The sequence below is a fragment of the Salmo trutta genome, chromosome 37 (assembly GCF_901001165.1).
Source record: "Salmo trutta chromosome 37, fSalTru1.1, whole genome shotgun sequence".
Taxonomy (NCBI): domain Eukaryota; kingdom Metazoa; phylum Chordata; class Actinopteri; order Salmoniformes; family Salmonidae; genus Salmo; species Salmo trutta.
Genome location: NC_042993.1, coordinates 1776765 through 1804675, shown reverse-complemented (window position 1 = coordinate 1804675; position 27911 = coordinate 1776765). Strand labels below are relative to the sequence as shown.

The window sequence follows — 27911 nt, the reverse complement described above, 5'->3', positions numbered from 1 at the left end:
TCCGCTGACCTCGCCCTTTGAACCCGATGTTCAGCTTCACGTGCAAATTGCCCGATCAGCCACTTACTATCTGGTTGCATAGAAGTCAGTGATGTTTTAACTCTTGTCTCCATCTGCCCCTCCCCCCTCAGCTATGGGAGAGCAGTGGTGACATAATTCAGAATGCTATTCCAATTACGCGCAACTTTTGGTATCGCCTACAGGTCTCAGTGGAAGTGGTGTAAAAGTACTTAAGTAAAAATACTTTAAAGTACTACTTAAGTTGTTTTTTGGGGTATCTGTACTTTACTATTTATATTTTGGACTACTTTTACTTTTACCTCACTACATTCCTATAGAAAATATTGTACTTTTTACTCAACCCATTTTCCCTGACAACCAAAATGACTTGTTACATTTTGAATGCATAGCAGGACAGGAAAATTACGAAATCCATGCACTTATTGAGAGAACACGTGGTCATCCCTACTGCCTATGGTCAGGCTGATTCACTAAACACAAATGCATCTTTTGTAAATAATGTCTGAGTGTTGGATTGTGCCCCTGGCTATCTGTACATTTTAAAAATAAGAAAATTGTGCTTTCTGCTTTGCTTAATATAAGGCATTTTTAATTATTTATACTTTTACTTCTACTTTTGATACTTAAGTATATTTTAGTAATTACATTTACTTTTGATACTTAAGTATATTTAAAACCAAATACTTTTAGACTTTTACTCAAGTAGTATTTTACTGGATGGTAATTTTTCCCCCACTGCTCAGTGGCATGTATTCATGGATGCCAAGGGAAACCAGGCTTCCCCACATATTTGACCAATAAATAAATAAAAATGACAAAATAATGTTGCTTTCCTCGCTCTCTGTGTTTTCATCATTTTCCGTAATTTCGCAAGTGGCTGAATCTCACCGGCGAAATCATCCAAGCAAGGGAAACATCGTCCCTCTGTCTCAGTATGTGTAGCCCATGTATCTGATCCTATCTGTATCAAAATAGTATAATATGTTTCCGCTGCAGCATTTGATTGATTGATGCCAGCAAGCGTTTGGCCACCCTTGATCCTTTTTTAAAATAAAATAATTAGCCAATCAGCATTGAGCAGAGCTCAACTGTGGGTTGTCCTGGTACAGAAAAACGCCCCCATGAGAGGCCAGTTTGGATTTGGCTTCAGATCAATCAAATCCCTTCCTTTGCAAAACACATTTTTCAGAAAAAGGTGTCTATTCTGGTCTGTGTGTGTTGATGTCCTGCAGTAGCTAGCTTGCTAAATTGGCGCTTTCCTAAACCATGGATGGAGATGGGGATTTGGACTTGTGGTTTTGACTTAATTCGCTGCACAGGCCAATGATTATGACACCAATTCTAATCTAACCATAAATTAATGTTGTGCTACTGGCCTGAGATGATTTAAGTCTAGTAGGTTCACGTTAACTAGCTAAATTTGAACATATTATTCCAGTGCTAGCCTTTCTACACTGGCTTCCTGTTAAGGCTAAGGCTGATTTCAAGGTTTTACTGCTAACCTACAAAGCATTACATGGGCTTGCTCCTAACTATCTTTACGATTTGGTCGTGCTGTACATACCTACACGTACACTACGGTCACAAGACGCAGGCCTCGTTACTGTCCCTAGAATTTCTAAGCAAACAGCGTGAGGCAGGGCTTTCTCCGAAACAGCTACATTTTTATGGAATAGTCTGCCTATCAATATGAGAGACGCAGACTCGGTCTAGACCTTTAAGTCTTTATTGAAGACTCATCTCTTCAGTAGGTCCTATGATTGGTCCTATGATTGAGTGTGAAGGTGAAGGCCCAGGAGTGTGAAGGTGAACGGAAAGGCACTGGAGCAACGAACTGCCCTTGCTGTCTCTGCCTGGCCGGTTCCCCTCTCTCCACTGGGATTCTCTGCCTCTAACCCTATTACAGGGGCTAAGTCACTCGCTTACTGGTGCTCTTCCATGCCGTCCCTAGGAGGGGTGCGTCACTTGAGTGGGTTGAGTCACTAACGTAATCTTCCTGTCCGGATTGGCGCCCCCCCTCCCCTCGGGTTTGTGCCGTCTGGGAGATCTTCGTGGGCTATACTCAGCCTTGTCTCAGGATAGTAAGTTGGTGTTTGAAGATATCCCTCTAGTGGTGTGGGGGCTGTGCTTTGGCAAAGTGGGTGGGGTTATATCCTGCCTGTTTGGCCCTGTCCGTGGGTATCGTCGGACGGGGCCACAGTGTCTCCTGACGCCTCCTGTCTCAGTCTCCAGTATTTATGCTGCAATAGTTCATGTGTCGGGGGCTAGGGTCAGTCTGGTTTATCTACAGTATTTCTCCTGTCTTATCCGGTGTCCTGTGTGAATTTAAGTATTCTCTCTCTCTCTTTCTCTCTCTTTCTCTCAGAGGACCTGAACCCTAGGACTATGCCTCAGGACTACCTGGCCGGATGACTCCTTGCTGTCCCCAGTCCACCTGGTCGTGCTGCTGCTCCAGTTTCAACTGTTCTGCCTGCGGCTATGGAACCCTGACCTGTTCACCGGACGTGCTACCTTGTCCCAGACCTGCTGTTTTCAACTCTCTAGATACAGCAGGTGTGGTAGAGATACTCTGAATGATCGGCTATGAAAAGCCAACTGACATTTACTCCTGAGGTGCTGACCTGTTGCACCCTCTACAACCACTGTGATTATTATTATTATTTTGACCCTGCTGGTCATCTATGAACATTTGAACATCTTGGCCATGTTCTGTTATATTCTCCACTCGGCACAGCCAGAAGAGGACTGGCCACCCCTCATAGCCTGGTTCCTCTCTAGGTTTCTTCCTAAGTTCCGGCCTTTCTAGGGAGTTTTTCCTAGCCACTGTGCTTCTGTACCTGCATTGCTTGTTGTTTGGGGTTTTAGGCTGGGTTTCTGTACAGCACTTTGTGACATCAGCTGATGTAAGAAGGGCTTTATAAATTCATTTGATTGATTGATTGATTGATTTATTGAACTTAGCTGGTTCATTGTCCATGCAAGGAAGTCAGGCTAGCAAGCATTTTAGCTATGTAGCCTATGACAACCAAAACAAAAACTGTACTGTGTGACAGAGCCATAGACTACCTTAAAAAAAACTAAAAAAACAACGTCCTCTCTGGGCAGCTATAAAAATAAAGCAAAAATATGTTTGATGTCTTCTGTGCCCATATGAATAACCCCTATGATGTAACTGGAATGATGAGATAGATGTTCTTCTTCTGTTTTTGTTGTATTATTTCACTGCCATACTGTGTTGGATCTTGTCCAGCCATCTTGTGTCAAGAGGACCACAATGGAAATAAGTCCCAGACTTTATTGTGTGTTATCCTACATGATTTTATTCATGTGCATGTCTTTTTCAAGTTTTATGTCTGCTTGTTTTTAAAATGGTCGAATTAATAAACTAAACTAAACTAAACTAAATAGACCGTTTTGCCAACATGAAAGAGAGGAGGATGGCATTGGCGTTCAACTAGTCTTCAAGTAGGGTGAGTCAACATTTATTGTTTTACATGCACACATACACACAGAAATCAGTACCATGGACAGCCACAGGATATTTAGCATTATTGATTGGACTAAATTTATTTAGGTATCTTTAAGTTTGTTTTTAGTATATTAAACTAAGCATATATAGCCGTGTTGATTTGATGTTTAAATGTTAAAGTCTAAATGGTGCTGGAATAATGAAGGCAGTGTTCCTGTTGTCTTTGTGCTAACTTGGTAACTCAGTGGTTCTACATCAGTAGTTACTTAGTAAACTGTCGAAAGCACGAACTTGATTGACCCTGCTGCAGGTGATAAAGCTGATTGTATGCAATATTTGCTTTGTGGACTTCACTAGACAAGTGTTGCGATCCTATTTTATGATGAAACAACCGTATGTGTTGTTGAATTTATTCCGCCAATGTGTGACATCTTTTTGCTGTCACAGCCTTACTGAATATCACCGTGGGGTATGAACGAATGGGTTATAGAGCAAGCAACACAATTATCACAACATAGGTTGTAATATGGCTTGTTTACTGGCTTGGCTGCCTCACTGATTTTATCCACACACAGCTACTGATAGGCCTACATTCAAGTCACCAAATAATGTCTAAAGTCCAAACCCTTAAAATAAGTTACTTTTAGACTACTATTTGTTTATAATTGTATGTATTTAGATGGCCTCTTGCAGGGGTCCCAAACTACATTCAGCTGCCAGACGATTTTTTTCTTGAGTGGATGGTTGGGGGGCCGGAACATAATTACAAATAACATTGTACACTGTAATTGACCACAAGAAGTCCAAACATATATAATATTTGACCAAAACAAACCATGATTACATTGGAATACGATCTAATGTGTCTCTCTATTACACGTGGGAATACATGAAAATCACTTAGAGCTGATTTCATGGTGTTTTTACAGTCTTTAATGTCCAACAATGAAAACTCAGCTAAATAAAATCCCCCCGTGTGCTGCCAGTTGGGGAACCCTGGGCCCTATTGTTTTTCTAGGTTAGCCTATATTGTTTTTTTGTCATTTACGCACTAATAGTTGGTAATGTAAATAGCCTTAATCACACCATTATTATAGAGAGAAGGGTAAAAGTGTTTATTGGGGGCCGGAAACAAAATGCGGATGTGTGTGTGTCAGCCAAGTGCTCTCGTGTGCCTAAACGTCATCTGTGACTCTTCCTCCCAGTTATTTTCTATTTCACTCCTAGTCTCACCCCTCTCGCGGCCCGTTCTCCAGACGCAGCAGCTCGGCTGGTCTACGCCTATTCCCGGCCAACCACCCTATCCCCCAGAGAGAAGAGAAAGAATACGTGGGACACAACGAAAGATAAAGTATCCTAGCTTGTAGTTTAGATTTATCCAGGACAATCAGAGCGGATATCCATCGACACAGAAAGAAACCCCGCCTTTACTCGTCTCGTGGTCTCTCAACTTCTCCCACCTACTCTTTCTTTTTTATCTCAATCCTTCTTTCTATTAAAATTGTTTTTGACTGGATGGAAAGATGTGGATAAACGGCGGAAGTGGTCAGGTCGGACCCTAATCTAAAACAACGACACACCCGGGCCGTCACGAGCGCAGCAGGCAGATTATATTCAACAGGACGGAGCTATACTTTCTCCGGTTGGACTGATTTTCTGCTCACCCGTCGAACTTTCTGAAAATTGCATATAGGCTACCGCTGTCTGTTCTGTGTGCTCTAACCTAAAGTCTCATATATCGCCTTGGACCTCAGTGAGAGGGGATTGGGACCAAAGTAAGTACCGTTATCTCAATCACATCAATAGGACTGTTATTGTGATATAAACTGAATAACGGTTTCGTCTGAATATGTAGTGTTTCTACAATAGCCAGCACTCTACTCTGTTGTCTGTTCAAGTGTTGGTTTTCAACCTAATCCTACCCGTAACCCTAACTTTAACCACACGGCTAACCTTATGCCTAACCCTAACATTAAATTACTAACAAAAGGCATCTTTTTTTTCATGAATTTTTTTACAATAGCCAATTTTGACTTTGTGGCTGCGCTAACCTTTCGGTTATCTCGGCATGCAGCCCACAATGAAGCGCGATCACTTGGACTCGCGTCATTACGCAAGCCACGTACGTTTATCCTATGATTAAGGAACGCCGTTTGGGTCATTGCGTGTAAAAAAAAAATACACTTCAAATAAGCTTGTTGGACCTGAATAGGACTGCACGTCACATAATTATTGAACGCGTTCATAAATCTTTTACGTAGGTATTACACATTGATTACACTATCACTCGTATGTCATATGTCACAACGATTCATCGATACGTATGCTATGATCCTGGTAAAGTTGTCTCGCGCACCAACAACGTTTGTCATAAAAAAAAAAGCTGGATGCAAAAAATGTTCTTCCCCAAAAACATAGCAAAACGACATTATCTGTTTCAGTAGCAATAGTTAGACAATTAACTATATAGCTAGATGTCATAAGTTAAAATAACCATAATTTATAACAGTTTATATTTGATTAATGGTGGTCGGACCATCTATGTGAAGCTAGTCACAATAAGGATTAGCCACAATAGTGGACTTGCGGTTTGCCTTCAAAATAAAAGTATGTCATTGACAGTGACGCAAATCGCGGTCAACTATGCCATAATTAAATAGATCATGCTAAACGAGTTTGGAATGTTGTTTTATAAAGTCAAAAAATATATAATAATTTGTTCATTTGAAAAAAAGATGTTGAAATTACACTGGATATATTAGACTTTAGCATTGCATTGGGGGCATACTTATTTCACTGTACAGCCTTACCTATGGATTGTGGATCAATGACATGGGGTATCAGTCTACTCAGTGACACCCAGAGAACATTAGCATCGTAGCTCTTATTGTGGGACTCTGAAACATCTGTGAATTGAACCACATTTATAGTCAACCTACTATGTGTAACTCTGTGTTGTTGTTTTTGTCACTCTGCTTTGCTTTATCTTGTCCAGGTCGCAGTTGTAAATGAGAACTTGTTCTCAACTGGCCTACCTGGTTAAATAAAGGTAAAATAAAAACTTCACAGTCACAGTCATGCGATAAGAGCTACAATGCTAATATTTGCATAAACTCTTCACAGTTGTGTTCTGTGGGTGTCACTGAGTAGACTGATACCCCATTTCATTGCTTCACATTCCAACTTTGTTTAACATGATCTAGTCTAAATATGGCATGATTCCACCAGTAACCTTCTGCATCACTTTCAAAGAGGTACTTTTATTTTGAAGGCAAACAGCAAATTCCACTAGTGTGCCTAATCCTTATTGTGACTAGATTCACAACACAATCCTTCCAGTCAAGCCTCACTCCTCTGTCATCAAATCAAATGTTATTTGTCACATGCGCTGAATACAACAGGTAGACCTTACAGTGGAATGCTTACTTTCAAGCTCTTAACCAACAATGCAGTTTTAAGAAAATCCCCCAAAAAGTAAGAGATAAGAATAACAAAAAATTAAAGAGCAGCAGTAAATAACAATAGCGGGCTATATACAGGGGTACCGGTACAGAGTCAATGTGGAGGCTATATACAGGGGGTACCGGTACAGAGTCAATGTGGAGGCTATATACAGGGGGTACCAGTACAGAGTCAATGTGGAGGCTATATACAGGGGGTACCAGTACAGAGTCAATGTGGAGGCTATATACAGGGGTACCGGTACAGAGTCAATGTGGAGGCTATATACAGGGGGTACCAGTACAGAGTCAATGTGGAGGCTATATACAGGGGGTACCAGTACAGAGTCAATGTGGAGGCTATATACAGGGGTACCGGTACAGAGTCAATGTGGAGGCTATATACAGGGGGTAACAGTACAGAGTCAATGTGGAGGCTATATACAGGGGGTACCGGTACAGATTCAATGTGGAGGCTATATACAGGGGTACCGGTACAGAGTCAATGTGGAGGCTATATACAGGGGTACCAGTACAGAGTCAATGTGGAGGCTATATACAGGGGGTACCGGTACAGAGTCAATGTGGAGGCTATATACAGGGGTACCGGTACAGAGTCAATGTGGAGGCTATATACAGGGGTACCAGTACAGAGTCAATGTGGAGGCTATATACAGGGGGTACCAGTACAGAGTCAATGTGGAGGCTATATACAGGGGGTACCAGTACAGAGTCAATGTGGAGGCTATATACAGGGGGTACCGGTACAGAGTCAATGTGGAGACTATATACAGGGGGTACCGGTTCAGAGTCAATGTGTCAATGTGCGGGGGCACCGGTGTCGAGGTAATTGAGGTAATTATGTACATGTAGGTAGAGTTATTCAAGTGGCTATGCATAGATAATAACAGAGAGTAGCAGCAGCGTGGGGGGGAGCAATGCAAATAATCTGGGTAGCCATTTGATAGCACTGATCTGATAGAAGTGGACAGGACAGCTGGACCTCTAATGAAGCTAGCTGGCTGCTTATAACGTTAGCTTTGGGCAACAGCGTTAAGTAGCTGGCTAACTATTTCGTTCCATGAACTGAAGTTCAATTTCAATAGGCGAACAACAAGTGGCTACCTAGCTAATACTTACTCGCAAGGATTCCTAAATCATTGCTAAGAATAATGAAAATGACTGCAGTTTCGACTGGTCATTGTTTTCAGGCTGGTTGTATTGCTGCTAGCTAGGTACCCTAGAAGTTGCGGTTGAACAAATAATGCCTTATTATTAAAGCGGTATTGTAAACATATCGTTCGTGTCCGGCGTGTGCTTGTTTGCAGACTTTTTATGTACAGCTGACAGTGCTCCTGATACTAGTGGTGGCGCTTTGCTTACACGTGCAAATTCAGCGCACACAACATTCTATAATAGAATTGTGTTATTTGACGTGTCAAATTAAACGCTTATTTAATGTGTCAAATAGTGTTATTTGACGTGTATCTTTTTTGACACACAAAGACCCAAACGGTGTTCCATATATGATGAGACAATTGTGAACTCGGAAAAATATGAAGTCAAATCATGACGTCAGTGATCTTCAGGTCAAAAGGTCTGAGTTCTAGAAAGAGGTCCGTTGGAATTCTGAGTGTGGTTATTTTTCAGAGTGGGAGCTTGTTTTTTTCGAGTTATCAGTTGTTTTAAACGCACTGAAGTCGGAGATTTCCGAGTTCGCAGATGTTTTGAACACGGTATATAGCCTATTGTGTTTTGCTCCTTCTGACAAATTGTAAAATAGAAAAGCTTAAAGGTACAATATGCAGAAATCACTCAGCCATTTCCTGGTTGCTAAAATTCTAATACTTCACCTAATTTCAGTTTGTGACAAAACAAGTGTAGATAATCATTGCACAATCCAAACCACTGTGAAATAAATAACCCAAAATATTGAATTTTCAGCTGTTTGAAGCAGGTGTACAAAAGCGAAGGTAAAAGCGGTAAAAACGAAACGTAGGAATGGGAAGCATATAGAGTGGCATGTAGCAATGAATAAGATCAAATTAATTAGCTTAAACCTCACATTTACTCTTCATAACTTTTATTTTAAACTATATCTTAAACTTTTGACTGTCGGAAATGCATCCTTATTAAAAAGAACAGGCAAAAAGTGAGGTGCTCACAAAGACAACATGATGTCACACAGACAGCATGATGTCACACAGACAGCATGATGTCACACAGACAGCATGATGTCACACAGACAGCATGATGTCACACAGACAGCATGATGTCACTGATCTTAAACACACTGATAGATCAATAGCTGACTGTTAACACATCAAAGATCCGAGTCATAACTCTCTACCCTCCATCTATCCATTAGGCTTTACTCCTTCAATCATTTGTATTTTTTATGTGTACATTTTATTGCATGTCTGTCTGTGTGTGGCCCTCTAATTTCAGTAAAGTGCTCTCTTACAGGGTCACAGCAAGGAGGACAGTCCAAACATCCTCTCCCTCTGCCAGTTGGAGAAGGAGAGGGAGACAGAACAGAATATTGCCGTTAAAAATGTCTCAGGCATGACCTGCATTAAAGTTAATTTGCAGTCATAATAATATAACATCAGTGTGTGTGTGTGACTGGTGAGGATACAGAGGGTCACGCTCTGGATCTCTAAACCTTGTAATCCGAGGTCATGAAATCCCATTTTCAGTTTGAGATTAACCAAACCAGAATGTGGACTTTAGTCTGGTTATGGATTGTATTACTTTATGTTGAAATTACACTGACTCTAAATCATTTAACCTGACATAATTTAGACCCGCTGTTGGACAAAGTCTATCTTGTTCAAGAGATTTTATCTCAGTAGGCCAAATCCTAACTTGAGGTCTGCCTGTCACGCAAACCTCCCATTGACTGGAAGCATGATTTACAACATGGAAGTCTCAGTTATGAACGCTGATCTAAAATTACCATTAAGGTCACTGAAACTAGACAGGTCTCTCTCATATATATATATATATATATATATATATATATATATATATATATTGCTCTACACTTCTCTACTCTACTCTGCTCAACACTTCTCTATCCTGGTCGTCTCTGTGTGTCAGAGGATGTATGATATGCGTTATGACTCACCATGAATAGACGGTTTAATCTGATAGACCAACAAGCACTCTCTCTCCCCTCATCCCCCCATCCCCCTCTGCCCCCCCAGGGGTTGAGAAACTCTGTTAGTGTTAGTCTGCTTTGACTACTCACATTCTCCTGTCAGACAGTGCCACAGAAACAGAGGGAGGAAGAGAGATAGCACTTCCACTCTCCCAACCAGCCAGAGGCATCCTCCGTCTGATTGGCTCACAAAAATGACCAGAGTCCGGTCACATGATCCTGTCAGCCAATAGGAAGGGGAGTTGGGCTTACGTCAATAAAAGTGCTGTAGCAGGCTGGATCCTCTGGCTGACCTGAAAAAGTATTTGTCTTTGATCTGTTGCGATGCGCACACACACACACACACACACACACTGACGCTCTTAGACTCAAGAACACTGGTATTGACTGAAATGTCACCATGTTTCTAATGTTTATCTAAATTAAATCTATGATTCCTCCCATGGAGAGATCTCTAGACCATACGTTAGCATACTGAAACCCCCAGTTAGGCCTACTCTACTGTTTACTGCAGCTACGGCTGCTTTAGGTCCACATAATATTGTGAGTTGGGACCAGTGGTTATTACACAGGGAAGTGAGTCCGGCCTTTATTGCTTCTCTCTGCTGTGTGTGATGTGTTATGATCACCTTTGGACTGCACTGTGGCTCTGTTTTGTAGCAGGGAAGATCCCTGTATCTGTGCTGTTGTGGTTAACTCTGCCTAGAAGACTCACCGATACAAGAATCAACTGCCTAAAGCACAGTAGGACAGAGGCATTTCTATATCTACAATGTATGTTGCTTTTAAGAATTGTCTGTGAGAATGAAAATGTCTAGGGCATTTGGAATTCTTCTTAGGAGTGTGCGGTCGTTGTAAGCAGTGTACTGTACCCTACCCTCTTTGTTCTGTGTACATCTGCTCGTTCCTGTTGTGATCTTCAACAGCATTTTACAGAGTTCCTTTCTACATTTCTGGAATAGCAGGCAATCTGAGAGATGTGCCCTAAAGGCATGGAAAGTACAAGAGTTCAATATCTCTGCTAGTGTGCTCACAGAAAGTCAACGGGGTTCTTCACCTGTCCCCCCCCCCTCCTGTCTTTGTTGTGGAGGTGTTGGTTTCCCAGTGAATACATGGACCCTCCCTCCCTTCCTCCCTGCCTCTGAGTTCAGCAGGATAATGTTGTATCAGTAATCCCATGATGCTAGCAGGAATGCTATGCTGCAGAGAAGTGACGGGTGAAACAAAAGCACTAATGCTGTCTCAATAGCAGTAGCAACCACCCAGGACTCAGTGTCATCAACCTTGCAGCGTTTCTACAACAGGGTGCAGGGTTTTGCCAAAACCTGCATCCTATAGCCTACGTTTGAGAAGCTACTTTTGACACATCAACATGTGTCTATCTCACCACTTCTTGTTTTTAACATCATCTGCACTGATCTCAATAGACTGGATAGGTGGAAGCTTTATAGCAGATGTCCAGCTGTCCTGTCCACTTCTATCATATCAGTGCTGACAGAGGAGATAAGATGACGAGAGGAAGGCATTTTAGAGTATTGAGATACACCCCTGATGAAAGAAAGGAGATGAGGGAAGACGATCGAGATGCACTCTGAGTTGTGACAGGAAATGTGTCTGGTGTTGATGAGTAACCTGCTATGATGTGGAATTAACTGAACAATGACAGTGTCTCAGGGGGGAGTGGTCCCGTGTGGCTCAGTTGGTAGAGCATGGTGTTTGCAATGCCAGGGTTGTGGGTTCGATTCCCACCGGGGACCAGTATGGAGAAAAAAATGTATGAAATGTATGCATTCACTACTGTAAGTTGCTCTGGATAAGAGCGTCTGCTAAATGACTAAAATGTAAAATGAGTGTGTGTGAGAAGTGAAGGCTTCTGTAGCCATAACTTAGTGTTGTAACTTCATTTACCGTCTTGTATGGGGATCCACGCCTACTTAACCTAAGCTAGCCTAGCGTTAGCTAACATTTTTTATTGAAGCTCAAAGGGTCAGTTCTGTATTAGCCGGAAGCTGCTATCAATTTCATGTTCACCAATGTGAAAAGCCCAGTTCATCTCAGTGTATGCTACCGTTGGGTGTCAGCGGCACTCCCTTCCATGGTTGTATATCAGTCTTTAATATGTGTTTAAATCCAGCTGCATAGTTGAAAGAGAGCCAGGCCTGCTCTGTGTCTGGGAGTGATGTTAGGCAGGGAAGGAAGGAGGGAGGGAGGGAGGCCTCGCTCTGCCTCTCAGAGCTTCCATCAGCTGGGGAGGGAACCAACTCAATGAGGCAAGTCCTGGAGGGATCAGGGAGGGGGAGTGGATAGGGGAGTGGTTTGGGGGCTGAGGAGAATCGGGGGAGTGGTTAGGGTAGGGTGTAGGAGGGTGGCGTAAGAGAGGATTAGGGTAGTGGTTTGGAGAGTGGGTGGGGTTTAAAGAGGGGTGATGGGTTTAGGGTGCAGGGTTGAGTGGTGATAGGGGAGTGGTGTGTAGGAGGACATTCTGACTCAGCACAGATGGATGATTAACAGCAAAGAATTCAGCCATGTTTCATACTGTCCCCCACTCAACTCCCGCCCCCATCCTACCACACCCAAATCACAGTCAAAGTAAAGCTTCTCTCTACTTTTCTCTCTCTGAAACCACGAAGCGCCTGTCATAAATCAGGAAGCCAAGTGTTTGTTTCTTGGGCTTCAGGAATGTAACTGAAGAAGTGCCTCAGGCCTTGAATAAGAAGAAAATAACTGATTGAAAGTAAGGTGATATCATCTTGCAATGTGGTCTCAGAGCATTTTGTATTTTTCTGTACATTAATCCAAAAAACTCCATTTATACTGAACATATAAAAATGCAACATGCAACAATTTCAAAGATTTTACAGTTCATATAAGGAACTTGTCAATTTAAGTAAATTCATTAAGCCTTACAATATGGATTTCACATGACTGGGAATACAGATATGCATCTGTTGGTCACAGATACCTTAAAAAGAAATAATTAAGGGTGTGGATCAGAAAACCAGTCAGTATCTGGTGTGACCACCATTTGCCTCATGCAGCGTGACACATCTCCTAATCAGGCTGTTAACTGTGGCCTGTGGAATGTCCTAGTCCTCTTCAATGGCTGTGAGAAGTTGCTGGATATTGGCGGGAACTGGAACACGCTGTCGTACACATCCATCCAGAGCATCCCAAATATGCTCAATTGGTGACATGTCTGGTGAGTATGCAGGCCATGGAAGAACTGGGACATTTTCAGCTTCCAGGAATTGTGTATAGATCCTTGCAACATAGGGCCGTGCATTATCATGCTGAAACATGAGGTGATGGCGGCAGATTAAAGGCACGACAATGGGCCTCAGGATCTCATCACAGTATCTCTGCGCATTCAAATTGCCATTGATAAAATGCAATTGTGTTTGTTGTCCGTAGCATATGCCTGCCCATGCCATAACCCCACCGCCAGTATGGGTCTCTCTGTTCACAATGTTGTGAGGCTAGTTTATGGTAGAGAAATTAACATTACATTCTCTGACAACAGCTCTGGTGGACATTCCTGCAGTCATCATGACAATTGCAACATCTGTGGCATTGTGTTGTTTGACAAAACTTCACATTCTAGAGTGGCCTTTTATTGTCCCCAGCACAAGGTGCACTAGTGTAATGATCATGCTTTTTAATCAGCTTCTTGATATGCCACACCTGTCAGGTGGATGGATTATCTTGGCAAAGGAGAGATGCTCATTTATATTAGCTAGGTGGCTAATGCTAACGTTAGCTAGCTATAAGGGTTAGGGTTAAGGTTAGGTTAAAAGGGTTAGGGGAAGGGTTAGCTAATATGCTACATAAACTCAGCAAAAAAGATATGTCCCTTTTTCAGGACACTGTCTTTCAAAGATAATTCCTAAAAATCCAAATACTTTCACAGATCTTCATTGTAAAGGGTTTAAACACTGTTTCCTATGCTTGTTCAACGAGCAATAAACAATTAATGAACATGCACCTGTAGAACGGTCGTTAAGACACTAACAGCTTACAGACGGTAGGCAATTAAGGTCACAGTTAGGATACTAAAGAGGCCTTTCTACTGACTCTGAAAAACACCAAAAGAACTGCTCATCTGCGTGAATGTGCCTTAGGCATGCTGCAAGGCGGCATGAGGACTGTAGATGTGGCCAGGGCAAATAAATTGCAATGTCCGTACTGTGAGACGCCTAAGACAGAGCTACAGGGAGACAGGACGGACAGCTGATCGTCCTCGCAGTGGCAGACCACATGTAACAACACCTGCACAGAATCGGTTACATCCGAACATCACACCTGGGGGACAGGTACAGGATGGCAACAACAACTGCCCGAATTACACCAGGAACGCACAATCCCTCCATCAGTGCTCAGACTGTCCGCAATAGGCTGAGAGAGGCTGGACTGAGGGCTTGTAGGCCTGTTGTAAGGCAGGTCGTCACCAGACATCACCAGCAACAACATCGCCTATGGGCACAAACCCACCGTTGCTGGACCAGACAGGACTGGCAAAAACACTGAGGCCTGTGCTCTGGAGCGGGATCGATTTGGAGGTGGAGGGTCCATCATGGTCTGGGGCGGTGTGTCACAGCATCATCGGACTGAGCTTGTTGTCATTGCAGGCAATCTCAACGCTGTGCATTACAGGGAAGACATCCTCCTCCCTCATGTGGTACCCTTCCTGCAGGCTCATCCTGACATGACCCTCCAGCATTACAATGTCACCAGCCATACTGCTCATTCTGTGCATGATTTCCTGCAAGAGAGGAATGTCAGTGGTTTGCCATGGCCAGCGAAGAGCCCGGATCTCAATCCCATTGAGCACGTCTGGGACCTGTTGGATCGGAGGGTGAGGGCTAGGGCCATTCCCCCCAGAATTGTCTGGGAACTTGCAGGTGCCTTGGTGGAAGAGTGGGGTAACATCTCACAGCAAGAACTGGCAAATCTGGTGCAGTCCATGTGGAGGAGATGCACTGCAGTACTTGATGCAGCTGGTGGCCACACCAGATACTGACTGTTACTTTTGATTTTGACCCCCCCTTTGTTCAGGGACACATTATTCAATTTCTGTTAGTCACATGTCTGTGGAACTTGTTCAGTTTATGTCTCAGTTGTTGAATCTTGTTATGTTAATACAAATATTTACACGTTAAGTTTGCTGAAAATAAACGCAGTTGACAGTGAGAGGACATTTCTTTTTTTGCTGAGTTTAGTTGCAAAGTAGATAAAAAGTAGTTGCAAAGTTGGCAATTAGCTAAAATGCTAAAGTTGTCTGATGAGATTGAAACACGCAACCTTTGGGTTTCTAGATGTTCGTGTTGCTAGACATTTGCGTTATACTCACACCCATCCACCCCTAACAACCACCCTCCTTTAATTTTTGCTTTAAGTAACCTTATATCTTATGTAAGCATACCAAATGTAACATATCATACTCATTTGAGTGTTCCGGATTTATGTTTACTATGTTACGTCTAGTCTATGAGACCAGACTGGGATATCAGTGAACAACAAATGTTGTGGTAACAGCTATGAAGGTGCCAGTACAATGAGGAGCTTACTCAGTTGTTCAAAAGCACATATGAGACCGAGAGCCTAATGCTTCATAGGGAGTTTTTTAATGAGTTTTAGTTTTGAAAACGATCTCTCCGCAAAAGCGACAGTTACAGGGATGGTAAAAACATCTTGATTGCCATAGCAACATCAGGGGAACTGGGCAGAAGAGTTGTTCTTCAAATACAGCAGTTCTGCAACATCTTTAATTGAGCCTCCCATTCTCCTTAATTGCCGGCCTCAACAGTTTACGGAAAGAGATTAACTGTAGCCTGTTGAAAGCTCTGGGGACAGGTTGTCTGGATACTTAACAGTCAATAAATTGGCAGATGCAAACAGATTATCATCTTTAGCGGCCAACAGTTCTTGAGGGTTTGAACAAAAAAAGCTGTTTGCTATTTTGTTCATACTGGTGAACCGGCATTTGAGTTGTGGGGTTGCAATATCAACAGTGCCTTATCTCAGGCATACCTTGGCATACATCATTCAAGACTGTTTAAATTGTGTGCAGCGCAATGGACATATAATGTCACAGGAAAGACTGTCTGGGTTGGCAATACTCCCGCAACCTGGACCTACAGGCCGTGGGGAAAAAATGTGTACACAAGAAAGCAAGGCGACAGTCGCAAATACTGTAGCTACTATAGGCCTCTACATAGAACAAAAAGAGAGACACAAGCACAGACACAGAGAGAATATTTTCTAAGAGAAAGAAAGAGAAAAAGAGACACAGAGTGAGAAGGTGCAAGGAGGACTTCAGACCAGGGGAGTCTCTCAAGTTGGATTTAATTTAATTTACCTTGAATATTGCAGCCCATTTGTGTAAGCTATAAGCCAGACAAAACCCGCTTAGTTCAACAATCGGCTGAATAGTGGCTGAATTAATCCTCAAGCCGACTTTTTTCCACATTGTTAGGCTATTTGATGTAATTTTTATAAAAAGTTGATGAATAACAGCTAAATAGCAGCTAAATACGGTATATACTGTAGCTATAGATACTAGGCTACACTGCATAATGATGCAATCCCTAGTAAGCTAGTGTTTTGAAGGTGGACTGACTGTATTATTTGGCATTAATACACTGGTTTTACGCACATTTCTTATGGTGTAGGCCTCCCACTAAAAATGTATCCATTAGCTAAAGCAAAGTGAACTCCGACCTTGCGGGGGGGATCCAGAGAAACGGTGTTTCGCCAGTGCTGGCTGTATATAGGCATTGCTATGACATGTCCATGTGGCCATGTCCATGTGGTGGATGAATGAAGAAGTGATTTATGTTCAGTTGTACTTCCCCTCTGTGGGCCACTGGGTATCTCCTACACCTGTTGTGTTGTGTTGATAGTATGTTGACCACTAGTTAGGAGTCTGCAGGTCTCTGTCCTAAATGTTGTGTTGATAGTATGTTGACCACTAGTTAGGAGTCTGCAGGTCTCTGTCCTAAATGTTGTGTTGATAGTATGTTGACCACTAGTTAGGAGTCTGCAGGTCTCTGTCCTAAATGTTGTGTTGATAGTATGTTGACCACTAGTTAGGAGTCTGCAGGTCTCTGTCCTAAATGTTGTGTTGATAGTATGTTGACCACTAGTTAGGAGTCTGCAGGTCTCTGTCCTAAATGTTGTGTTGATAGTATGTTGACCACTAGTTAGGAGTCTGCAGGCCCTGAACCTAAAGATGTTGGATTTAGATTTAAAGATGTAGCATTTAGCAGTAACTTCTTCAGAACGTGAAAAGGGACTACTTCTAAATGGTATTCAGTAAAAACAGCCAAATATATCAAATCAGACTTTATTAACCACAGTGTTAGCCTGTTACAATACATCAATCATGACGGATTTGACGAATATCCACTTTGTTAGATCAGATTTATTGATTGTGCGCTAATCCAGTGTCCTTCTTCTATCCCTCACGGTCTGTGTTCCATGTCAACCATCTGCATATGTAAGCTAGTTTAAATAAATTCTTTGTTAAAAATTTGTAATGTTACAAAACAGTCAGAATACAGAAGATGTTAGCTAGTAAGTAGACGTGCTAGCTAGCTTGAATATTGAACACACTAAGGTTATCATCTAACGTAGCTGGCAGGGTAAAAACGCAACACAACCAAACATTTACCTATCAGTCCATGCGAACGGTGGCCATTTCAGCATCACTCTTCCACCTTTCAAAATTAATTCCTATGTTTATCAGGTTTCTGGATGTGTGTCACTGAACCAGGTTGCTGGTTCAGTGACACACATTTTTAATCTAACATTAAGCACAGGAATTATCCCTAAGGTGTGGAAAGCAGCTTTTGTTCTGCCATTACATAAGGGAGGTGACGGTAGTGATTTGGATAACTATCGACCCATCTCTAGGCTCCCTTGTCTGGCAAAGATCCTAGAATCTATAGTCAACAAACAGTTACAGTCTTTTCTTTCTGCTAACAGTATTCTTAGCACCAATCAATCTGGTTTTAGATCTAAACACAGTACCACATCGGCCACTATGCTTGTTGTAAATGATATTGCAAATGCCTTAGATGATAGAAAGCACTGTGCTGCGTTGTTTGTCAAAAGCTTGTCAAAAGCTTGTCAAAAGCTTTTGACACTGTAGACCATGCTATCCTTTTGAGTAAGCTGTCATCTATAGGAGTGGGCACGGATGCCTGCCGATGGTTTTATGACTATCTTAAAGATAGAACTCAGGCCGTCATGGTCGACGGGGTCAAGTCTGACTCCTTACAGTTACTTAAAGGGGTCCCTCAGGGTTCAATAATTGGCCCACTATTGTTCTCACTTTATATAAACAACATTGGTGATGATGTCAGATATTGTAAATTCCATTTATATGCAGATGACACAGTGATGTACTCTATTGCTCCAACAGCGGACCAAGCTTTAATGCAGTTGGAGTCTGATTTTAGGATACCACAGGGATCTCTTTTACAGCTTAAACTTGTTTTAAACGCTAAGAAAACAAATGTCATGTTTTTTTCTAGGTCTAAACTCTCAGTTAGAAACACTTTTGTAATCACTAGCTTGGATGGTACTCAAATCAAACAGGTCTCTGCATATAAATATTTAGGGGTATGGTTAGATGATAGGCTTTCTTTTAAAAAACATGTTACTGAATTGGGAAAAAAGCTCAAATTCAAGATAGGGTTCCTTTACAGAAACAGGGCTTGTCTGTCCTTTGTAAATAGAAAACAAATTGTGCAGGCTACTTTTATGTCCGTTTTAGATTATGGTGATATTATCTATATGCATGCATCGGCAAACACATTAAAACCACTGGATGCTATTTACCATTGTGCACTCAGGTTTATCACGGGTGATAGTTACAAAACTCATCACTGTATCCTATATACACATGTGGGTTGGGCCTCTCTATCTGTGAGGCGAGAGCAACATGCTCTCTTGTTTATTTATAAAGCGCTTCTTTTAAAACTACCTCCATATATATCATCATTAATTTCCACTAGATATACAAATTTTAAAACCAGATCACAGATGTGGATTACATTAGAGACTCCTGCGGTCTCCACAGAGTTGGGTAGGACTGCCTTTAGTTCCTTTGCGCCTTATTTATGGAACAAACTGCAGATCCAATGTAAGTTAGACCCTCTGGTGTCCCTTGCCCATTTTAAAAATGTTATGGAGGATCAATATGATGTTGTCTGTGATTGTTTCTGTTGAATTGTGTCTTTGTTTTGTATGTTTGAAATGTTCTTGTCTGTATGCCTAAAACTGTACATGTCAACATGTTTACACAGGGCACAGCCGTAAAAGAGATCCAGGTCTCAGTCTGTTTTCCCTGTTAAAATAAAGATTAAAAAAAAAAAAAAAGGTAATGAGCAGTCTTTTTCTCGCTTTTCTCTTTTGTGGTCAAGTTTATTCAGATCCAAGAACCGAGAATGGTGCTTGTTGCTGTCGACATTTTCTGAAAACTTTGTCCCTGCAATCAAAACAGTTTATCGGCAAACAAGTTAGCTAGCTAGTGACTTCCACTCCAGAGCCATGGCGCAACAAGGGTCGTTTGAGTGGGTGGGATTTCGAGCAAAGACACACCTTTCCCAGAAGGCCAGTCCAAGGTGGCTTGGGCTCAACCCCCTTGTTTTTGTTGAAAGTGGGAAAACAGCACAACAAGTGGGGGCAGCATGAGGTTGCCCGCGACCTTTGGATTCCATATTTAATTTGAGCCAGTTTGTTACAGCAGGAAAATAATCCTACAGCAAAATGAATGTGATTATTATGTATATTATAATCAATTGACATTTTTATAGTGGTTGATACATTTTTCGTAAGGGATTATTAAGTCTGAAATTTCTAAATGGAAATGACAAACTTCAGAAGCCTTTTTAAACCTCAAATACACAACAAGTTTTACATTTCCTGCATTGCAGGAAAGTTCTCCTGCACAGGGTGATCAAATGACGATCCTACATCTGTAATTTAATGGGGAAGATTTGCACAATGTCATTACATCTAATTAGTTGGTGCCAATTTTTCCTATTCATTTGGCCTGCAGATTTCTCCCAATGCGTGTTACGTCCAGTTTACACAACAGATGGTATAGATTAGAATATGGATTTGACTTCAGATGATTGTTGAGGTATGAACATTTCCTCTAGACTGATTGGGATGGTTCTTGTTGTTTAACTGAGGTGAGAGAAATGGATAAATAAACATTCACTCATTCAGTTAATGATTTTAACCCTTTCTTTCCATTCTTCCTGTGTCTGGCTAGGATGAGATAGAGAAGGATTAGACAGACATTGTGTCATAAAAGAGACCAGGAAGTAGCCTACACGTGGGGGCCAACTGGTCACATCCTTTCATTCACTGGCAATTCAAATAACCACAAAGGATGATGTAACCACTCCTTCCTCCCATCCCCCTGAGGCAGCATGCTACCAGCGGTGTGCTGTGTTTGTGTGTGTATCTTTGCGTTTGTGTGTGTGTGTGTGTGTGTAAATGCCAGTATATTAACCCTATCTCTGTTCTCTCCCCAGTATGGTGTCCAGTCTGAGCGAGTGGTTCTGGAATGAGCGGCTGTGGTTCCCTGAGGGGCTGGGTTGGGCTGACCTAGAGGACAAAGATGGCCGTGTCTACGCCAAGGCCAGGGACCTCTGGGTGGTGCTACCCATCGCCCTAGCCTTCCTCGTAATACGACAGATCTTCGAGAGGTAGGTCTGTCTGTCTGTCCGTCTGTCTGTCTGTCTGTGTTTGGCTGGCTGTCACCCCTCATAAGATTAATCCTCTGCCTCTTTCCCCCATCTGTCTACATGTTTATACCTCTTCTCTTTCCCCCATCTGTCTACATGTTTATACCTCTTCTCTTTCCCCCATCTGTCTACATGTTTATACCTCTTCTCTTTCCCCCATCTGTCTACATGTTTATACCTCTTCTCTTTCCCCCATCTGTCTACATGTGTTTATACCTCTTCTCTTTCCCCCATCTGTCTACATGTGTTTATACCTCTTCTCTTTCCCCCATCTGTCTACATGTGTTTATACCTCTTCTCTTTCCCCCATCTGTCTACATGTGTTTATACCTCTTCTCTTTCCCCATCTGTCTACATGTTTATACCTCTTCTCTTTCCCCATCTGTCTACATGTTTATACCTCTTCTCTTTCCCCCATTTGTCTACATATTTATACCTCTTCTCTTTCCCCATCTGTCTACATATTTATACCTCTTCTCTTTCCCCCATCTGTCTACATATTTATACCTCTTCTCTTTCCCCATCTGTCTACGTGTTTATACCTCTTCTCTTTCCCCCATCTGTCTACGTGTGTTTATACCTCTTCTCTTTCCCCATCTGTCTACGTGTTTATACCTCTTCTCTTTCCCCCATCTGTCTACATGTTTATACCTCTTCTCTTTCCCCCATCTGTCTACATGTGTTTATACCTCTTCTCTTTCCCCATCTGTCTACGTGTTTATACCTCTTCTCTTTCCCCATCTGTCTACATGTGTTTATACCTCTTCTCTTTCCCCCATCTGTCTACATGTTTATACCTCTTCTCTTTTCCCCATCTGTCTACATGTTTATACCTCTTCTCTTTCCCCATCTGTCTACATGTGTTTATACCTCTTCTCTTTCCCCCATCTGTCTACATGTTTATACCTCTTCTCTTTCACCCATCTGTCTACGTGTTTATACCTCTTCTCTTTCCCCCATCTGTCTACATGTTTATACCTCTTCTCTTTCCCCCATCTGTCTACATGTGTTTATACCTCTTCTCTTTCCCCATCTGTCTACATGTGTTTATACCTCTTCTCTTTCACCCATCTGTCTACATGTGTTTATACCTCTTCTCTTTCACCCATCTGTCTACATGTGTTTATACCTCTTCTCTTTTCCCCATCTGTCTACATATTTATACCTCTTCTCTTTCCCCCATCTGTCTACGTGTTTATACCTCTTCTCTTCCCCCATCTGTCTACATATTTATACCTCTTCTCTTTCCCCATCTGTCTACATATTTATACCTCTTCTCTTTCCCCCATCTGTCTACATATTTATACCTCTTCTCTTTCCCCCATCTGTCTATGTGTTTATACCTCTTCTCTTTCCCCATCTGTCTACATGTTTATACCTCTTCTCTTTCCCCCCATCTGTCTACGTGTTTATACCTCTTCTCTTTCCCCATCTGTCTACGTGTTTATACCTCTTCTCTTTCCCCCCATCTGTCTACATGTTTATACCTCTTCTCTTTCCCCATCTGTCTACATGTGTTTATACCTCTTCTCTTTCCCCCATCTGTCTACATGTTTATACCTCTTCTCTTTCCCCCATCTGTCTACATGTTTATACCTCTTCTCTTTCCCCATCTGTCTACATGTGTTTATACCTCTTCTCTTTCCCCCATCTGTCTACATGTTTATACCTCTTCTCTTTTCCCCATCTGTCTACATGTGTTTATACCTCTTCTCTTTCCCCCATCTGTCTACATGTGTTTATACCTCTTCTCTTTCACCCATCTGTCTACATGTGTTTATACCTCTTCTCTTTCCCCCATCTGTCAACATGTTGTTAGGTTCTAATTTTGAGTAAATAACTCAGACACTAGAGAAGCTTAACCATTCTTCCCAAAGCTGTAATTCAGACAAAAAACATTTCACACAAGCACTAATATTTAACCCTTTCTCCTAGGCTGAGTCTCCTACTCCACAACTGAACAGCCAATGCAGCTCTGTTGCTAGACAGAACCTTAGTGATATCTGTTCTTCCTCACTTCATCTAACCTGACCTCTACCCCAAAGTGCTCACTCCTCCCCAACTCAAGGTTGTCATAGTTATTGATACCAGGCTGTCTCTTCTCCTCCCAGAGGATCCCTGATGTCTAACAATAACATATCATGACATAATGTAAACGTTATACATTACCCTCTCTCCCTCAGTGACATATCCTGACATAATGTAAACATTATACATTACTCTCTCTACCACAGTGACATATCCTGACATAATGTAAACATTATACATTACTCTCTCTCCCACAGTGACATATCCTGACATAATGTAAACATTATACATTACCCTGTCTCCCTCAGTGACATATCCTGACATAATGTAAACATTATACATTACTCTCTCTCCCACAGTGACATATCCTGACATAATGTAAACATTATACATTACTCTCTCTCCCACAGTGACATATCCTGACATAATGTAAACGTTATACATTACTCTCTCTCCCACAGTGACATATCCTGACATAATGTAAACATTATACATTACTCTCTCTCCCACAGTGACATATCCTGACATAATGTAAACGTTATACATTACCCTGTCTCCCTCAGTGATATATCCTGACATAATGTAAACATTATACATTACTCTCTCTCCCACAGTGACAGTGTTAGTTTCTAAGATCTCCACCCGTCTCTCCTCAACAATACCTGCCAAATGTAATCGCTTCCCTGTACTCAACACATTCCAAGCTTAGTTGCACACACTATATAACTTCCTCCTATAACCCTTAACTTCTGGTGTAGACCCTCTAACCCTTAGCACTCCATCAGTGACATGAATAAGTATATTTTCATATTCCCAGAATCCAACAATGTGTTTATACCTCTTCTCTTTTCCCCATCTGTCTACATGTGTTTATACCTCTTCTCTTTCACCCATCTGTCTACGTGTTTATACCTCTTCTCTTTCACCCATCTGTCTACAAGTGTTTATACCTCTTCTCTTTCCCCCATCTGTCTACGTGTTTATACCTCTTCTCTTTCACCCATCTGTCTACATGTGTTTATACCTCTTCCCTTTCACCCATCTGTCTACATGTGTTTATACCTCTTCTCTTTCCCCCATCTGTCTACATGTGTTTAAACCTCTTCTCTTTCACCCATCTGTCTACATGTGTTTATACCTCTTCTCTTTCCCCCATCTGTCTACATGTTTATACCTCTTCTCTTTCCCCCCATCTGTCTACATATTTATACCTCTTCTCTTTCCCCCATCTGTCTACATGTGTTTATACCTCTTCTCTTTCCCCCATCTGTCTACATGTTTATACCTCTTCTCTTTCCCCATCTGTCTACATGTGTTTATACCTCTTCTCTTTCCCCCATCTGTCTACGTGTGTTTATACCTCTTCTCTTTCACCCATCTGTCTACATATTTATACCTCTTCTCTTTCCCCCATCTGTCTACATGTGTTTATACCTCTTCTCTTTCCCCATCTGTCTACATGTGTTTATACCTCTTCTCTTTCCCCATCTGTCTACATGTGTTTATACCTCTTCTCTTTCCCCCATCTGTCTACATGTTTATACCTCTTCTCTTTCACCCATCTGTCTACATGTTTATACCTCTTCTCTTTCACCCATCTGTCTACATGTTTATACCTCTTCTCTTTCCCCATCTGTCTACGTGTTTATACCTCTTCTCTTTCCCCCATCTGTCTACGTGTTTATACCTCTTCTCTTTCCCCCATCTGTCTACATGTTTATACCTCTTCTCTTTCACCCATCTGTCTACGTGTTTATACCTCTTCTCTTTCCCCCATCTGTCTACATGTTTATACCTCTTCTCTTTCCCCCATCTGTCTACATGTTTATACCTCTTCTCTTTCACCCATCTGTCTACGTGTTTATACCTCTTCTCTTTCACCCATCTGTCTACATGTGTTTATACCTCTTCTCTTTCACCCATCTGTCTACATGTTTATACCTCTTCTCTTTCACCCATCTGTCTACATGTGTTTATACCTCCCTTCTTTCACCCATCTGTCTACATGTGTTTATACCTCTTCTCTTTCCCCCATCTGTCAACATGTTGTTAGGTTCTAATTTTGAGTAAATAACTCAGACACTAGAGAAGCTTAACCATTCTTCCCAAAGCTGTAATTCAGACAAAAAACATTTCACACAAGCACTAATATTTAACCCTTTCTCCTAGGCTGAGTCTCCTACTCCACAACTGAACAGCCAATGCAGCTCTGTTGCTAGACAGAACCTTAGTGATATCTGTTCTTCCTCACTTCATCTAACCTGACCTCTACCCCAAAGTGCTCACTCCTCCCCAACTCAAGGTTGTCATAGTTATTGATACCAGGCTGTCTCTTCTCCTCCCAGAGGATCCCTGATGTCTAACAATAACATATCATGACATAATGTAAACGTTATACATTACCCTCTCTCCCTCAGTGACATATCCTGACATAATGTAAACATTATACATTACTCTCTACCACAGTGACATATCCTGACATAATGTAAACATTATACATTACTCTCTCTCCCACAGTGACATATCCTGACATAATGTAAACATTATACATTACCCTGTCTCCCTCAGTGACATATCCTGACATAATGTAAACATTATACATTACTCTCTCTCCCACAGTGACATATCCTGACATAATGTAAACATTATACATTACTCTCTCTCCCACAGTGACATATCCTGACATAATGTAAACGTTATACATTACTCTCTCTCCCACAGTGACATATCCTGACATAATGTAAACATTATACATTACTCTCTCTCCCACAGTGACATATCCTGACATAATGTAAACATTATACATTACTCTCTCTCCCACAGTGACATATCCTGACATAATGTAAACGTTATACATTACTCTCTCTCCCACAGTGACATATCCTGACATAATGTAAACATTATACATTACTCTCTCTCCCACAGTGACATATCCTGACATAATGTAAACGTTATACATTACCCTGTCTCCCTCAGTGATATATCCTGACATAATGTAAACATTATACATTACTCTCTCTCCCACAGTGACAGTGTTAGTTTCTAAGATCTCCACCCGTCTCTCCTCAACAATACCTGCCAAATGTAATCGCTTCCCTGTACTCAACACATTCCAAGCTTAGTTGCACACACTATATACCTTCCTCCTATAACCCTTAACTTCTGGTGTAGACCCTCTAACCCTTAGCACTCCATCAGTGACATGAATAAGTATATTTTCATATTCCCAGAATCCAACAATGTGTTTATACCTCTTCTCTTTTCCCCATCTGTCTACATGTGTTTATACCTCTTCTCTTTCACCCATCTGTCTACGTGTTTATACCTCTTCTCTTTCACCCATCTGTCTACATGTGTTTATACCTCTTCTCTTTCCCCCATCTGTCTACATGTTTATACCTCTTCTCTTTCACCCATCTGTCTACATGTTTATACCTCTTCTCTTTCACCCATCTGTCTACATGTTTATACCTCTTCTCTTTCCCCATCTGTCTACATGTGTTTATACCTCTTCTCTTTCCCCCATCTGTCTACATGTTTATACCTCTTCTCTTTCCCCATCTGTCTACATGTGTTTATACCTCTTCTCTTTCCCCCATCTGTCTACATGTTTATACCTCTTCTCTTTCCCCCATCTGTCTACATGTTTATACCTCTTCTCTTTCCCCCATCTGTCTACATGTTTATACCTCTTCTCTTTCCCCCCATCTGTCTACATGTGTTTATACCTCTTCTCTTTCCCCCATCTGTCTACATGTGTTTATACCTCTTCTCTTTCCCCCATCTGTCTACCAATTTATACCTCTTCTCTTTCCCCCATCTGTCTACATATTTATACCTCTTCTCTTTCCCCCATCTGTCTACATATTTATACCTCTTCTCTTTCCCCATCTGTCTACATGTTTATACCTCTTCTCTTTCCCCATCTGTCTACATGTGTTTATACCTCTTCTCTTTCCCCATCTGTCTACATGTGTTTATACCTCTTCTCTTTCACCCATCTGTCTACATGTGTTTATACCTCTTCTCTTTCACCCATCTGTCTACATGTTTATACCTCTTCTCTTTCACCCATCTGTCTATGTGTTTATACCTCTTCTCTTTCCCCCATCTGTCTACATGTGTTTATACCTCTTCTCTTTCCCCATCTGTCTACGTGTGTTTATACCTCTTCTCTTTCCCCATCTGTCTACATGTGTTTATACCTCTTCTCTTTCCCCCCATCTGTCTACATGTGTTTATACCTCTTCTCTTTCACCCATCTGTCTACATATTTATACCTCTTCTCTTTCCCCCATCTGTCTACATGTGTTTATACCTCTTCTCTTTCCCCCCATCTGTCTACATGTGTTTATACCTCTTCTCTTTTACCCATCTGTCTACGTGTGTTTATACCTCTTCTCTTTCACCCATCTGTCTACGTGTGTTTATACCTCTTCTCTTTCACCCATCGGTCTATGTGTTTATACCTATTCTCTTTCCCCATCTGTCTACATGTTTATACCTATTCTCTTTCACCCATCTGTCTACATGTGTTTATACCTCTTCTCTTTCCCCCATCTGTCTACATGTTTATACCTCTTCTCTTTCACCCATCTGTCTACATGTTTATACCTCTTCTCTTTCACCCATCTGTCTACATGTTTATACCTCTTCTCTTTCACCCATCTGTCTACTTGTTTATACCTCTTCTCTTTCCCCCCATCTGTCTACATGTTTATACCTCTTCTCTTTCCCCCATCTGTCTACATGTGTTTATACCTCTTCTCTTTCACCCATCTGTCTACATGTTTATACCTCTTCTCTTTCCCCCATCTGTCTACATGTGTTTATACCTCTTCTCTTTCCCCCATCTGTCTACATGTGTTTATACCTCTTCTCTTTCACCCATCTGTCTACATGTTTATACCTCTTCTCTTTCCCCATCTGTCTACATGTGTTTATACCTCTTCTCTTTCCCCATCTGTCTATGTGTTTATACCTCTTCTCTTTCCCCATCTGTCTACATGTTTATACCTCTTCTCTTTCCC

At 41.6% G+C, this 27911-nt stretch overlaps 1 protein-coding gene across 2 annotated transcripts in view; it reads left to right on the top strand.

Moving 5' to 3' along the window:
• The first annotated feature begins 4682 nt into the window (after positions 1–4682).
• LOC115176538 (ceramide synthase 2) overlaps positions 4683–27911 on the top strand; it is a 49164-nt gene continuing 25935 nt past the window's right edge. Inside the window, exons 1-2 of one of the 2 annotated variants that reach the window (XM_029736582.1) lie at positions 4683–5265; positions 20641–20814. In XM_029736582.1, the coding sequence (XP_029592442.1) occupies positions 20642–20814 (173 nt within the window). In that variant the 5' untranslated portion in view covers positions 4683–5265; position 20641. Of the gene's footprint in view, positions 5266–10756; positions 10868–20640; positions 20815–27911 lie in introns of those variants that run through there. The other variant, XM_029736583.1, reaches the window with a different exon arrangement.